Source organism: Sapajus apella, unplaced genomic scaffold (assembly GCF_009761245.1).
Source record: "Sapajus apella isolate SASKATOON/1434 unplaced genomic scaffold, GSC_monkey_1.0 scaffold11, whole genome shotgun sequence".
Classification (NCBI taxonomy): Eukaryota; Metazoa; Chordata; class Mammalia; order Primates; family Cebidae; genus Sapajus; species Sapajus apella.
In genome coordinates, this window is record NW_022436951.1 from 3,960,122 (window position 1) to 3,976,382 (window position 16,261).

At 41.1% G+C, this 16,261-nt stretch overlaps 1 protein-coding gene across 6 annotated transcripts in view; it reads right to left on the bottom strand.

Annotated features, from left to right (window-relative positions):
• The window catches only part of OSMR (oncostatin M receptor), an 83,604-nt gene that overhangs the window by 48,183 nt on the left and 19,160 nt on the right, over positions 1-16,261 (bottom strand). For all 6 annotated transcript variants that reach the window (XM_032278909.1, XM_032278913.1, XM_032278912.1 and 3 more), the window contains exons 2-4: positions 12,778-12,863; positions 5,743-5,915; positions 620-791 (exon numbers count right to left, since the gene is read on the bottom strand). In XM_032278909.1, coding sequence (XP_032134800.1) covers positions 620-791; positions 5,743-5,915; positions 12,778-12,850 — 418 coding nt within the window. In that variant the 5' untranslated portion in view covers positions 12,851-12,863. The remainder of the gene's footprint in view (positions 1-619; positions 792-5,742; positions 5,916-12,777; positions 12,864-16,261) is intronic.

Sequence of the window (16,261 nt, forward strand, 5' to 3'; positions counted from 1 at the left end):
CCAGGCTGGTCTTGGACTCCTGACCTCAAGTGATCTGCCCACCTTGGCCTGCCAAAGTGCTGGAATTACAGGCATGAGCCACCGTGCCAGGCCCTATTGTTGTAAGTAAAGTTCTATCAAAAAAGCCCTCTCATTGGTTTACACACTATCTATGGCTGCTTTCACACTACAGTGGCAGAGCTGAATAGTCACAACCGAGATGGTATGCTCTGAAAAGGATACAGTATCTTATCTGGTCCTTCACAGAAAAAGGTTCCCAACATCTACTTTAGATGCATACACATTTTGTGTTGCTCAAATACATACATATATACAATTTATGTCTTGCTTTGTTCACTTAGCATTTATAATATACACACTTTACACGTTTTGAAAACAAATATGAAATTGTCTGATTTGCACAACCGTCTCAACGAATAAGTTCAGGAGCAAGACTTCAGACTATATCTTCCAGTGCCAAGTTTCACACCTGTGTTTTTTAGTTCCCACAGGAGCCGAAGGAAAATAATGTCAGTGTCTACCCAGGGTTCCAAAAAGGAGATTTCCACTACTCAACTATTGCTCTTCATTAAAAAAACATATTAACCCTTTTCACTCTTGCAACTACCTCACTTCTTACCATTGACTTCCTCCCATGAACTCCAGTTGCTCCAGAAATTTGGCTCATGGAACCTGGCATCGTCCACCGCACTCTTTATTCTTACAAAGTGTGTTGCACATTCCAAAGGGAGTTCAGATTCCCAGCTCCAATGCAAAACCTGGTTCCACTTCACAGTCGTGCTATAATTCCCCTAAAAGCAAAGAGAAAAAAAATGGAAACACATAGCCATCTTGTTCTATAAAATAGCTTGACTTGACTTATACCAAAGCTCAAATCTAAGATCCCATTGCAGGGCCACAATATGTACCAGGGAAGACCATTTCTGTTAGTCAATTCCCTGTGCTCTGATGCCTTGCATGGGAGCCAGCTATAATCTCCTGCCTTTTGAAAACTCAGCTTCCAATCCCTATGGTCGTCCAATTCCAGGGGTCTTACGTGGAACATGCGGAAGAGAAAACAGAAGCTGCCCAGGTCTTGGGGAACAGATCAGAGACAGAAGGTGTTCATTGTGCCAGTCCCAGAGAATCTAAGAAAGTTCTTGAAAAGTAGAGAATTAATTCAGTCATTCTTTCTTTTTTTAAAAAAAAGAATGATTGATTGTTTTACAAATATTCATCTTTAGCAAGGTTCAGATTAGGTTGGCCAAATCTCAGTCAAGAAAGCAGTCTTTCATGGCACACCAGAAATTTCATTTTCTCTTAGAAGTCAACAGATGGCTCTCCGAGTCTCCCTTGGTTTCCTGTGTCTTGTGTTTTCAGATGTGGTGGCCACATGGACCACACCCCATCTCTTGGGCTCCACTTGTCAGACTCTTAAGCCCTGGAGACATCAATGACACAAAATGTCTTACACTGTTCTATAGGAAGCTTGTCTAAGTTGAACTGCCTGCCATTTGGGCTTCTGGCACAGCCTTTAGCCTTTATCTTTCTGAGATTCTGGTGTTTCCATTCTCTAATTCCACCAGCTTCAGTGGTTCCTTTACACCTTACCCTGTTACACAAGGCCTGCTATATAATCTGGCTCCAATCCACCAGTCCCTTGCAGGAACCATCTCTCCAAACACGGCTCCTCCCGACACTTCTGCATCTGCATCTGCCTCTGCCTTCTGCATCTGCCTTATGCTTTCACACCTGTCTTTGCTCAGGCATTGTCTTTGGTTTGGTGTCTTCTACTCCCTGCTGAATTGGGATCTATCCTATTCTTCAAGCCCAGGTCATGCCCCATCTCCTTTATGAAGGCTTTCTTGCTCTTTCTTCTGCATTCCTCTCGTCTCCACCCCTCCTGAGGCCCTCCTCTATACCATGGCTAGCTGTTGGTGTATCAGCTGTGACTCCAGCAGGAACTGTGCTCTCCTCTTCTTTGTGTCCCCCATAGCTCCAGCCACACCTTCTCCTCAGAATGCCTCCTCAAAGACTCCTGTTTTCTGCCCCACAGCTGTAAGGTGGAGACAACACACACGTGACACTTCCTGGGGGAACTGAGTTCAAGCCTGCATCCGTGTTTCTAAGGGCAAATGGTAAGTCCTCAGTGAAGGGAGTGGGACATGTCACACACTGCTTGGAGTTAGCAACTCAGAGGGCTTCTTCTATTTATGTCTGCCCCCTGTTCAGGTTGCTAACTTGAAATAGTGTCCCTGACAAAACTAAACCCAGCCCTGGGCTGAGAACTTCCCAGCCCACCTAGTGGGCATTTAATTGTCGGCTTCTTTTTTCACTCTATGCAGACTGTCATTTTTTTATGTTTATATTTTATTTCCTTTTATTGCATTATTTTATTCCTAGATCACAAAATATGTTCTTTTAACAAGTTGTGAGGTCCTGATCCATGAAACTCTATTTAACGTGAGCAATATCAAGTACATTTTACTTAAATATTTTTAAAATTTAAGAGCAAATAACCCCTCTCTTCCCCCCCGACCCCTGCTAGAAGGAAGTACATCAGTAATGGCAACCTCACTATAATGTCAACAAGTCACAGACTGAATTTTACCTCCCACTTCTCCCTAAAATGCAGCGCTTCTCTCATCGGCATCTCTGCTTTGGCTGGACCCCACAGCTCGCTTCCTACTGGCCACACGTCCCTTTCCCCACTTCCCCACCACACTCTGCTTTGCAGCTATTCAAATCAGATCTTGCCACTTCCATTGTTCTTATTGTCTTTGGGATAAAACAAAACAAAATAAAACCTGAGCATGCTCCCATGGTCCTGTGCATCTAGGCCCGTGCCACCATCCGCATGTGCTCAGGGATCCAGCACCACAGCCAGCTTTCAGGCCTGGAAATTCTCCACCCCCTCGCTCAGGGCCCCTGCTTATGCCTGTTGGGGCTGCTCAGAGCACTCTTTTCTACTTTACTTGCTACATTAACCTCAATCCTCTTGGATATCTGGTCTCAAACAGCCCTTTGTCCAGACTGTGGGAGAAGGTGAGGCCTAATCCCAACCTCACAGCATTTCATCAGTGACCTGTACACACAGCCCACATGTAGAATATCCTATTTGTGCGTTTACTTCCTCATTCTTTCCAGCGTGCTCAGTGCTGATATTCCCACACTATGCACAATGCCTGACCTGGGCCCACAGTCTACAACTCTGGACTGAATGATTTCATCATTTCATTAATATGCAATGAGTTGTGTTTCCCCCAGACACTATTTATGTGTGGATTCTGTTTAACCTCAACTTCTGCTTTGTGGTCTTTACAGCCCCTGTTAATGTAGGAGATAAAACTTTTTCTTAAATACAGCAATTCAGTGATTTTTTTTCTTTAAATATGATAAATTGTCTTTGGGTCATTTTAGTCATTGAAGCGGCAAGTTTAATTTGACCCTTGCAGATGTCAGTAAATCACAAGAAATTGGCACATACATTCACAGAGAAGTCTAACTGAGGTCACTGATTTGTTACTGAGACATTTGACTCCCATGTCTGGCCTCCTTCCAAGCTTGAGTTCTTACCCTACTTTGCCTTCCTATGCCATTGACAAAATCATAAAGCAAAGGGAAGGGGAGGGCCATGACTCAGGGCAGGACCATGCAGTTCAGGGTTCCAAATGGCCAATACCATCCAGGAGAAAGCTCGGTGCCTCTGGCCCAGCTGCAAGTAACTGGGTCAAGGTGCTCTTCCTTTGGATTGTTTGGGAACAGAGGTGTCTGAGACACTGAGTCCAGAAGCTCCCCCCATCCGACAGCATGAATGAGAGTACCCTGTCAGGCCTGCACTACAGGGAGCTTCCCCGTGTAAGGGAGATTTTAGTCTAAACAGAAGCAGCATCCTCTTCCTTAACAGGAGGAGGAACTTATATTTCTCCTCAACTTCAGGCATGAGGGATTCAGACAAGCACTTCTCAAGGTATTGTCTATTCCATAGAACATGTGCCCACCAACGGCCTGGGGGCTGCATGTGACTGTCATCCCTGTCCGGGCACAGGGGTGAAGGATGATCCCACCTTGCCCCTGTCACTTGGAGCAACACAACAAACCTCTCTGTGGTGTAGTTTTTTCTCCGTTGTGGTCAAACTGGGTTGGGTGTTGTGAGGATGACACGACAGACAAAGCAAAACTCTACCCCGAAGGATCTCGAGCCCTAGAAGGTTACAGAAATAGTCTACACTAGCTGCTTTCTCTAGCAAAGAGGACTACTAAAGAATCCAGTATGAAGCACATTTGAACAACTGCTTTTTAGGAAAATAAAGAAAAAGATCTACTTGGTCTATGGCTAATGGTGTTTTCTCTAACATAATAATAGATATGAGTTGTCTTTTGGAAAAATAAAGAATGGGATCCATGTAGTCTACGGTTAATGTTATTTTTGCCAATGGTGGTTAAGTGCTAGTTTTCCACAATTCCTCCAGCAATTCCACCTCAATTTTTCTTTTTGTAGCTAATTATCAGTCACAATATGACCTTTGCTTCAATGTTTTACTGGGCCCAAATTACCAACGAGTGTACCCATTAAAAATGCAAAAATCAAAATCACTAGTAGGGATGGTGGGAAGATGTGCTGATACACAGGGAGTAAATGGCTACACCTAAGCATCGCTGTTGTTGAAAATCATCATACTACTTAAGTCTCATTGCGGGAAACTGCCCTTTGAAAGGTAGAATTATAGAATTGGTATGAATCCTAAATGGACAGAGTCAAAACTTTTATTTAACTTGCTCAGATCTCAAATTGTAATAATGAATATGGAAAGTAACTGAGAATTTTAAAACTGGTGACTTTTATGCTTTGCCAAAGGAACGAACCATGCTGTATCTGTGTACCCAAAGCCTCCACCGCCTGGGGGAAGAGTGGACCTGGCTAAGCTGACAGAGGGCCCGAGCACAGTCCTAGGCTTCTCTTAACTGTAAGAAAGGTTTCAGTTCCTTTCAATGAGAAAACATTCCACTGTCCTTAAACATCTCCTGAAAATGGCTGGACATTATGCGCATATAGGTTACTAGAGTGCCCAGATGAGACACGGAAATCATAAACCAGTAATGTGTCCCAGTGTACCAGATGGGGACACCTCAGGCAAAACAGACCCAATAACCATCTGAACTAAGATAAGTGAAAAATCCACCCCAAAGAATTCAAAGACAAAAAGAGTATGAAATTCAGTATTTTCTTAATTTGTTGTAGAAAAAGCCACGTGAGGCAACAAAGGACACAGGAAGTTACTCTCCAACATGGCTCCTTGGTGACTAGAACATTAAGGGCTAGTACTTGCTCTACCTTGCATTTCAGCAGGGTATAGCCAAGAAACTGTCAGGAAGCTACATTTGAAAGAAAAATGTTGCCAAATTATTACACCTTATTTAGGAAAATCTCTGGGGGACAGAGAAGAAAGAGGTAGAAGGAATGAAATGGTTAATATTCGTGGCTCTCTGGAATCCAGTGTTCATGAGGACAGACTCAATAGTCTTCTCAGGAGACAGGGCAAAACGGAGAAAATATCCCATCCCACCTACCAAACTAAAGTTGTCATGTTACGTTGCCCTGGGTCCTTAACTGAAAACACAGAAATGTAATTGTTTAGAAAAATGGTTTTGAGCTGCTAATACGTTTCTAAAATGAGATTTTTTTCAGATGTTATAAAAGACAAACCATGGTGTCTTTTTTAAAAGATGATTTTTAAAATATTGAGCCAAAAAATTACTTACCACCCAGATGACATTGGATGTTTCAATTCTACTGATCTGGATCTGAAATACCATTTTCAATTCCTGATGATATGGAAGGTTTTGGACAGTCCATTGTAAATGCAAACTCTGATGTGCAGAATTGGTGGAAACGTTAAGTGATACTGGAGTCAATGGTAAATGTTCAGCCAAGACTGAAAAGACCAAAATGAGATATGAAATAATGTTTAATAAGAGCATGATTGGAGTCAGGGATAATTACACTTCAGTATCATCATTACTTAGCTCTGGAAAACACTGCTTATATGTGCATCCTGGAATCAGACACCTTGGAAAACTGGAAGATAATTTAGAAATTACTTAGCAGACACAGAAATTAAGACCTAGATGAATGAAGTGACTTGCTCAATAATATTTGGCAAGCTCATACATTGATAAACAGGTACACAAAGCAGAAAGATCCTTTACTAGACAATCTAACTGGTTTGGAAATGAATGAGAAGGCTGAAAAAAATAAAGGGAACTTTTTTGATAGAAATGTTATATTTCTGGAAATCAGAAATACAAGTTTCCTTTTTTGAAAGTATTTTTTGTTTAGTAGAAGACTACAATGTGGGAGCATATCTTATCTGTAGACATTGCCATTTGTATCTCAATGTATTTAACTTAAAAGATAAAGACTAGCAAGAATTAACTGAACTCTCTGGATGAGACCAGCAATATACCAGTCATTTGATGTGAAACAAAATAATTGTGACAAGGTTCCAAGCTCAAAGAAAGAAGCTAGTTCAAGAGACATGATGAACTCATATGAAATAATCAGAGATTGAAATTTTACACTAGTTAGTAGTATGACACAGTCTGTAAAAGAATAAAGAATTCAAACACGAATCAGATGTGATGAAGTTGGTGGCCTTGGGAAGCTGCAGCCTGTCTCTTTGGCTGTGTGTATAAAGCACCATGGCGCCATTGCAAATGTCTTGTACACAGAGGTTTAAGCAGATATATCTGGCACTAGAGAGAGAATGGGTCCTAAGTGAGTTAAGTCACTGCTGATTCTTAGAGAAGAACAAGTCATGACTTTCCACTTAAGAGGAGCAAAACACCATATAGACTAAAAAAGAATTGTGTATTGCTGATTCAACTATCTCAACAGTGAGGGTATTAGAAGTAAACTGGGAGTGGTACAAAGGTATTGAAAAGATGAAGCCTGCATCGATAAAATCACAGCATAAGAGATATCATTTTTTAAGCATTCATTTTTCTAGTTTCAGGGGGATTTCCCCTCATCATTTGAACCCTTTTAACATTAAATGGTAAGAGGCTATCTCGTTTTGACAACAAAAAATGGAAACAATCTCCAATACTGAAAAAAATGTCCCCAAATTGCCATTCTGCACTTGCTATTTTTCTCATAGTGAAGTAAAACTAACAACAATGATATTGAGCACATGTTATTTACCAGGCACAGTGCTAGGGCCTTTACTTACATTGTCGCATGCAATACCCACTATAAAACTGCAAGATAGCAAGTTTTTAGTTAAGGAAATCAAGCTCAACTAGGGTAAATAATATATACAAAGCGATGTGAAATTAAATAGGAATCTCTCTAATACCAACACCTGTGTCCCCCTTTACTGTCCTCCAGCTGTTAAGACAGGAGCACTGGCCCAATCCAAGTTTGCATGGAATGTAATGTCTGAGAAGTATTTTGCATGGCGCCAACAACTAAGTCCTGCCAAGGTCACGACACAGACAACAGGATAGGGCTCTTTATGGAGCCAGATAAACCGAGGAGCATCCTTGGTGGATACAAGACAAACATGATGTTTTCCCTGTGATTGGTCCACATGGTAGAAAGCTTCAGATTCAAATGAGGCACAACGTCAGAAATGGGAGAAACACCTCAGAAAACTCACTCTATGAAAGTGAGATGAACACAAATGCCCAGAAAAGAAAAGAGACCCACAATAGCTGCCTTCTCAGAAAGTTACCTTGGGATATTTTGTAAATGTGATGCTGGGAAGGGCGAGGGTGATAATTATAATTTCAGTGTGAATTCCATGACCATGAGTTTGGCAGTGGGTCCTTAGATCTGAATCTAAAAGCGTGAGCAACAAAAACAAAAAGAAATAGAACTTCCACAAAATAAACAATTGTGGGCATCAAATAACAATATCAAAAAGTGAAAAGACAACCTACAGAATGTGAGAAAATATCTACAAATGACATATCTACAAATTACATATCTGATAACATTCTAGTATTCCTTCTACATAAGTATTCTTATAAGTCAGCAACAAAAAGACAAAGAATTCAATTTAAAAATGGGTAAAAGAGGCTGGGCAACATGGAAAAACCCTGTCTCTATCAAAATAATACAAAAATTAGCCAGGTGTCATGGCACAGGTAGTCTCAGCTACTCGAGAGGCTGAAGTGAGAGGATGGCTTGGGCCTGGGAGACAGAGGCTGCCGTGAACCTTGATCATGTCACTGCACTCCACCTGGGCAACAGAGTGAGACCCTGTTACAATAAAATAAAATAAGGCAAAGGCTTGAATGAACATTTCTCCAAGAAAGATATACAAATAGCTAGTAAGCACATGGAAATATGTTCAATATCATTAGTCACTAAGGAAATGCAGGTCAAAATCACAAAGAGGTACTATTTCACCTCCATGAAGATGGCTATAGTAATTTTTAAAATGGAAATAACAAGTGTTGGTGAGGATATGGAGAAATTACAGCCCTTATACACTGCGGATAAAAATGTAAAATGGCTCCACCTTGTTGCAAACATTTTAACAGTTCTTCAAAAAGTTAACTCCAGCCTGAGTGATAGGGTGAGAGTCTGTCTCCAAAAAATATATATATGTACAGAATTACCATACAACTTGGTAATTCCATTTGTAGGTATATAATCCAAAGAATTGAAAGCAGGAATTGAAACAAATCATTGTCTAGAAATTTATAGCCACATTATTCATAACAGCCAAGAGGTGGAAACAACTTTCATCAGTGGATGACCAGATGAACAAACTGTGGTATATACATACGAAGGACTGTTAGTCATAATAAACTGAACACTGCTACATGCTACAATTAGATTAACCTCACAAACATCATGCTAAGTGAAAGAAGCCAGATACAAAAGGTTTTATACTGTGATTCCATTTGTATGAAATAGCCAGAACAGTAAGTACCATGGAGACAGAGAGTAGATTGGTAGCTGCCAGGGGCTGAGATAGAGGGGAATCAAGACTAACTGCTTAAGCACTGGTTTCCTTTTGGGGTGATGAAAATGTTTTGGAACTGAATGGGGTGATGGTTGCACAACACTGTGAATGCACTAATATTGCTAATTTACTCACCAAATGAGTAACATCAATCAATGTCACTAATTACTCATGATAAAAATGCTCATGTAACACAGAAATTGAATTCCCACAATCCTACCAACTCTACTTTTACTCTATTGCCAAGTTTAAATCATATATACTTTTCTTGGATTTTCTCATACACTTTAAAAAATATGTTGAAATATGTACCCCATTTTATGGTTTTTAAAGGACATGTTACTTTTTAAACCAATAAAGGGAAGTAAAAATAAAATGTTAACAGTCATTATAACAGTAATTATTTCTGAGGTTGGGTGATTTTAATTTTCTTCTTGATACTTTTCGGCATTTTGTAAATGTTCTTCAGAAACATGTATTAGTTTGAGAATCACATAATAAGTTATATTTTAAAAGAAATGCTTCTTTAAGATAATCTGATTTACTCCACTATAATGATACTTCAGAATATGCAATTCCTCCTTAGTTTTCCTAAGCCCTTGTTTCAAGCACCGATTGTGACATGCTGTAAGAGTCTGTCTCTGTGTCTGTCTCCCTGTAGACTGTGAGTGAAACAAGGTTGGGACTCAGCCTTACTCAGCTCAGAGAAACCAAGACTAAGAACATACCAGTTATGGGACAGACATTCAGTGATTGGTTGCTGGATGAATGAGTCAACTACCAGTCTAAACTTTACTTTTGGAAGCTCTAGGCAAAAGAAGAACACCTTATATTAACATATGCTATTAGTGAGTGCTGAATGACTCAGGTGCTCAACTGACATCAGTCAAAAATAACCTGTTAAAAGCAATCTAGGACTTCCTTGGGAAATAGTGGAAAATACCAAGGTTAAGTCAGAAAGATCAAAGAACCATAAAGATTCTTAAATCCAATCCCATTATTTTTCAGATGCGGAAATTGAGGTTAAAAAATGGGAAGTGACTTTGCCACAGCCGCACAATCAGACCAGAACATAGGGCTCCTGGGTCTCTGTCCAGCACTCTTTCTATAACGCTGGAATGTGGCCAAGAAGGCCAGGTTTGGGAATCAAACAGACCAGGATTTAATCACATACTCTCCTCCCACTTTCCCCACCCTGTTTCTCTGACCATCCATAAAACTACTCAAGGAAATAAACCATTGTCCATTCATAAGCAGGAATATCATGCAGCAATTAAAAATAATGTTGTTTCTAGAAGAACATTTAATATCAAGGAGTAACACTCACCATATGTTATAGTAATTGTTTTAAGTAATAAAGAAATCCTGAGTATATATCTACTATAATTTAACTTTTATTTAAAAATACACTATGTATTTATCTATCTCTATTTATATGCACATATATACAGCAGACCGAGGAAAATACAACAAAATGCTGCAGTCATAGTCTCTGGCTGATGGAAACAGGTACTTGGGATTAACTGAAAAAAGTCTTGGCTCTTCCTTGTTGATTAGAGAAATTAAACCAGGTTATTTGGAATAAATCCCCAGATCTGAATCTGGCTGGGTGATTAAGCGGTAAGCAAACTACTTGGAGTGGGAGTTTACTAAGTACTTGGTTAAATGCAGCAGAAATTGAGAAACGAAATCCAAACAGTACAGGTCAGGGCAAAGGCAGGATTAATTATCAAAGAAGGCATGCTTGACAGAGAAAGCTGGAAGCAGAAGTGAAGACTGGTTCATAGACAAACAGGGAAAGGCATGTCTGATCTAAACAAAAGAAGCTGAAAGAGTGAGAAGCAGAGCTTATTCTGAGAGCAGAGTGCCTTGTACATAGAAGGCACATAGGAAATAGTGCTGGATCAGAAAATGAACTTCACTAGAGAAATGAGCTGGGCTAAAACCTTGGAGTTAGATGCCTGGGACTTCCTGGAAACCCCATGTAACTGAGTCTCCCCATTTTTCTAAGAAAAAGAAATGAGTTACTATCTTTATTGTTATTTTCTCTTTTCTCCATTTCCCTCTGTTGCCCACTTCCTACTTAGCCCTTTGGAAATGCAATTATAACCTTTTACCTCCCCTTCACCAGACACTCGCTACAGGATGAGCTCATCTATTAATAATGATATTCTTAGAAGCTCCAGAGAGGAATCCTTACCCGCCAGGAGACTGCCTTGAGAGATAACAGTTGATTTACAACCCAAAGTATGCCCACTGTGAAACTCTCTCCCACTGTCAAAGTATGCCCACTGTGAAACTCTGAAGGTGGAGAATTTTCAGCCACCTTGTGGCCTATTTCTGCCCATGAAGATGCCAACTCAACTGACCAGTAGATCAGGCACCAAAGGGAGTATGCAGACCCCTACCTGCTCACTTCTGCTACTGCCTAGGCCCCCTGCTTTAAAAGTGCCCACTTTCTGCTTCAAAAGCAAAGTGGTACTCTTAAGGAGGAAAGTCTGTACTTATTACCCTAAGTTAGCTTTGGAATAAAAAGTCAGTTTCTTTATACCAGACCTTGCTAATTTTAATTGGACTCTGCAAGCCTCAAGCAACTGAACCTGCATTTCGGTTACACCCAGAGATGGGGCAGTGGGTCTGTTTGAAATCATTCTTATTATATGGTTTGATCACTCAGTCTGATTACACTGTGCTTACATTTTAGCAAGTAAGATAGAATGAGCAAGAGGTATACATACTACAAATGATAAATCCTAATTCCTACCTTTCAGCCCCAGATAATAAGAGACTAACAACAAACTATGGTTTTTAAGACGCCAAAAGAAGCAGCATAGCAATGTCTTCCCATGTGCCCTGGACCTAAAATAAATAAATCAGGTGAAAGGAATGTCAGGCAGAGAGCTGGGCAATTATCAGAACAATGTTTCCTTCTTTTGTCAAATATCTTTTCATAGAGTTTCTAGGAAGATGAGAAATTCTATGATATTCCCTGCAAAAATCATTTTCATGAATTTGTGGACAGGAATTGCATGAGTAACTACTAGGAGCAATACTTTTCTTTAAAAAGCTCCAGAGTGCAGCAAAGAATAAATATAGGAAGAGGAAAATGTAAAACTTTGTAAAATACACATGAAAGGTATAAAAAATTACAAACCAATAGAAACTCTCTCAATCTAAGATCTACTTCTAAACAAGTTCAAGGTAATAAAGTATCAGTAAACATTTTAGAGGTATTAAATTCTTATTGACTTTATTTAAAAAGTTGATTTATCTCAAAATACCTTCCCTTGGGGAGTAGCTAAGTGATACAATATTATTTTTCTATAAACATTTCAGCATTTAGCATATTGTCTTGCAGAGAATTGAAATACTTTCTTCATATTTTCATTGCTTTTACTCATATTTTATAAAGCTAATAGCTTCACAATGAATGTAGTTGAAGGACATAAAAACTTGTACTAACCTAGTGGTCAGTACTGGTGTGGTATACCCAGTGTCTTTCCCCAGAAGGAACTACTTCAATGATGGTCTAGTAAAATATATTGATCATGAAATTCTATTGGATTAGGTCCATTTACAATTGCCCCTAATGAGCAGTACGTTGACTGGGAAGTCAGGGTCAAGGGGTGGTTTATTAAGATGACCCATCAAAATGAGAGAGGCCAAGACTAAGGCAACCACTACTCTGAGAGACTCATGGGAGATACTCATGAACTCCAAATAATTCCCAAAGGAAAAAGGAAAACTTTCTTCCAAAGCATCAATGACCTCATTTGTTCCCGACGTGATTTTTGTCTTTACTGTTCTTTCCACTTCTTACCTTCACTCTGGTAAGTCCTCAAGGACAGCAATGTCAAGAAGAATGTTGTCTGAAAGACTTCAAATAGAGCCATCAGTTCTGCTTTTCTGAAAAAGATAAATTATAAAGAAGGAAAATTTTATTTAATTTTCTCTCCTGGCAGGTTTCTTTGAGCCAACTGTGGTAGATGAGGCAATAAGGCTCCCATACTTCTCCCTTCCCTGTATCCATGTCTCTTGTCATGTGACTTTGGAGGTTCCCCAGAATAGGAAGAATATATTTTCTTGCCCCATGGGACCTTCTTGGGTCCATAAACAAGGCACAAGAGATAGTGTGCCAGGTAGAGTGGTCTGCCAGTTTCTACCTGCTCTTTTGTGTTTCTACCTGTGACATGAAAAGAACAGTTATAGGCTACCCTACTATATTAGTCTGTTTTCTTGCTGCTGATAAAGACATACCTGAGACTAGGAAGAAAAAGAGGTTTAATTGGACTTACAGTTCCCCATGGCTGGGGAGGCTTCAGAATCATGGCAGGAGGTGAAAGGCACTTCTTACATGGTGGTGGCAAGAGAAAATGAGGAAGAAGCAAAAGTAGAAACCCCTGATAAACCCATAAGATCTCATTAAACTTATTAACTATGAGTAGAATAGCACAGGAAAGACCAGCCCCCATGATTCAATTACTTCCCCCTGGGTCCCTCTCACAACATGTGGGAATTTTGGGAGATACAATTCAAGTTGAGATTTGGATGGGGCCACAGCCAAACCATATCACCTACTGGAACCAGAAGGAGAATGAGCAACACATGAAACAGAGAGAGCCACCTCAGTTGTTCCAGCTGAGACCAGCCTAGATCAGCCAGCAGCCGGCCAACCCCAGACAAGAGCAGCTGACCCCAGGTGAAAGAGAAATAAATGCTTATTGCTGTGTATCACTGATGCTTGGTGGCAATGGATAACTGATCAGCCAATTCATTCAGTCCAAGCAAAGACTGGTATAAAGAAAGGTCAAGCAGAGAAACAAGAGTTAAATATGGACAATGAACAAATACAATAGTTTCACGAAAGCTAAATTTAAATTAATTACTTGGAGGTGAGAGCGTCTCCATTCTTTCCTATCTCCCTTATTAAAACTTAACCTAGGAGAAGTTAGTATATTCTCCCAAGAGACAGTTTTTCATTATTCCAAATAATTTCCGGTCTTCCTTTCCTTAGAAAAGAATTGTAAAGAGCCAAAGAGCTTCAGTGATTCATCAGGTACTTTGATCGGGGAAAAATCTGAGAACATCAAGAATAAGGCTGGATGACCTCAAAAAGGCTAATATGTTCTTAATTTAATAACAAATGTATTAGTCAGGGGAAGCACTGGATTTCACTTTTCTGCTTGAAACTCTGACTCAGCAGAGGGCAACAGTGAAACAATTAATTCAAAACAATTTTTGCCTCTGTCGAGTCACTTTTGATTTTATCAAAAGCCAGCAATTCAGCAAACCAGATAATCAACTGTTACTGTCTATGTCCTCTATTTTTTTAAAATAATATTTTACAGGTAAATGGGAACAATAGTGAAGACAAGAAGAGGGTAGACCACATCATCAAATTATTCTAGGATGGTCAGACCTGTTTACAGGTGAGCCCAATTGCAAACAGAAACAGAAGACTGCAAAGAACAGGTTTTGTTCCTATTCCTGTAAGCACCTCTTTCTTCTACTTTCTATTTTTGGCAAAAAGTCTTCATACATCTCCAAAATCTCTACTTAAAACTTCAATAGAATACATTGAGGGAGCAGCTTCAAGATGGCTGGCTAGAGGCACCTGGCACTCACCTCCTCTAAAAAGGACCAGTACAGTGAGTAGATAATCACATGTTGAACAAAGTGTCTAAGAGAGACCATTGGAATTCAGCAGGGAAGTGACAGAAAACCCCTGAGAAGGGGAGGGAGGTAAAGCAGATGACCCAGCCAGGATTGGCTCAGAGCCAGAAGAAACTCCCCAGTGCCAGGAAAAGTTAAGTGAGAGATACCCAGTGGTTCATATTCCTATGTGAACTCCTGTATTCCTAGCCACAAGACAGCCCCCACTACCCTTGCCAGCCCTGAGATTAGTATAGGGAGCTGTCTGGAGTCTGTGTGATGGCATTGCTCCAGACAGGCAATTTGTGTGGGGTCCCAGCCCCTTCTCTCTCAACAGCACAGTACCATGTCGAGATCTCAGCCCCCATTAGACTACATCCTGTGCTGGGGCCAACAGACCCTGCTCTCCACATTTCTGCAGCCCTGATGACATCACCCAATATCCACTCAGAGGGCAGTGGTGTTGTAGTGCACTCTAGCTCACTCAGTCTACACTCTGGGGAACAACTGGTGCAGCACACTGGGGAAGCTGCCCCCAGAACAAAAGAAGCCAAAGCACATGCTCCCAAAAGCCTGAGAGTCCCTTACTTGGGCTCACTGTCACTGATAGCAATCCTACCTGCCGCCCACCTCCAGCATCAGGGCTACCACCCACCTGCATGTACTTGGCCTGGGGACCATTCCACCCCACCAACCCCACTGTTACTGCCTGAGCACACTATCCAGGGCCCTGGGCATCAACGTGCCCCACCTACCACAGCTAGCATTCATGCACACCATTGGGAGGGCTGAGGACAGGCTTACCACACCCATCATCAACCTCACCAGTGCCTGCACACATGAACCAGGGGCCTGGGAATTGATCTGCCTTGCCCACCCCCTCTGGTAGCCAATCACACTTTCTGGAGTACTGAGGACAGGCCCATCCAGCCTACTGGTGCCCACATACATCATCTAGGAGCCTGGTGATTAATTAATGTGCCCAGTCTACCAACATCAGAATCTGCACCTGCCTCCTGGAAGCCTGAGTGTGAGCCTGCCTACCCTGCCTTCATCACTGCCACCAGAACCCACCTGCATACACTACCTGGGGTCTGGGAACTGGCCTGCACAGTCCATCACAGCCACCACCAGCACTCATGTGTGTGCCAGGGGTCCTGAGGGCTGACCTGCCACAACTACCATTACCAACACCACACATGCTGCCCAAGGGCCAGAAGATCTGTCTGCCTGCCTGGCCTACCACTGCCACTACTGGCACCCAAGCAAGCCACATGGAGGCCCAAGGATTGGCCCATCCAAACCCACTACCACTGGTGCTTGTGTACATCAGGTGGGCATGTGGGGGCCCAAGGACTGACCACTAGGCCTGGTACCACCACCACCACTGGGGCTCAACAACCAGCCTGCCTAGTGTCCCCATCCTTAACAAAGTCTTACCTCAGCTTCTACTAACAACAGCAGCCTAAGCAACCAAGCCAATTAACATTATCAATATAGCTACAGGAAAAAAATATTTCCCTATGAAAGCAAATCCATAAAATTACAAACAGCAACTCTTTCACCAGATGCTCAGATAGCAATGTAAGGACACAATACACACGGAAATGCAAAGAAACATGATACCTCCAAAGGAACATAAAAATTCTCTA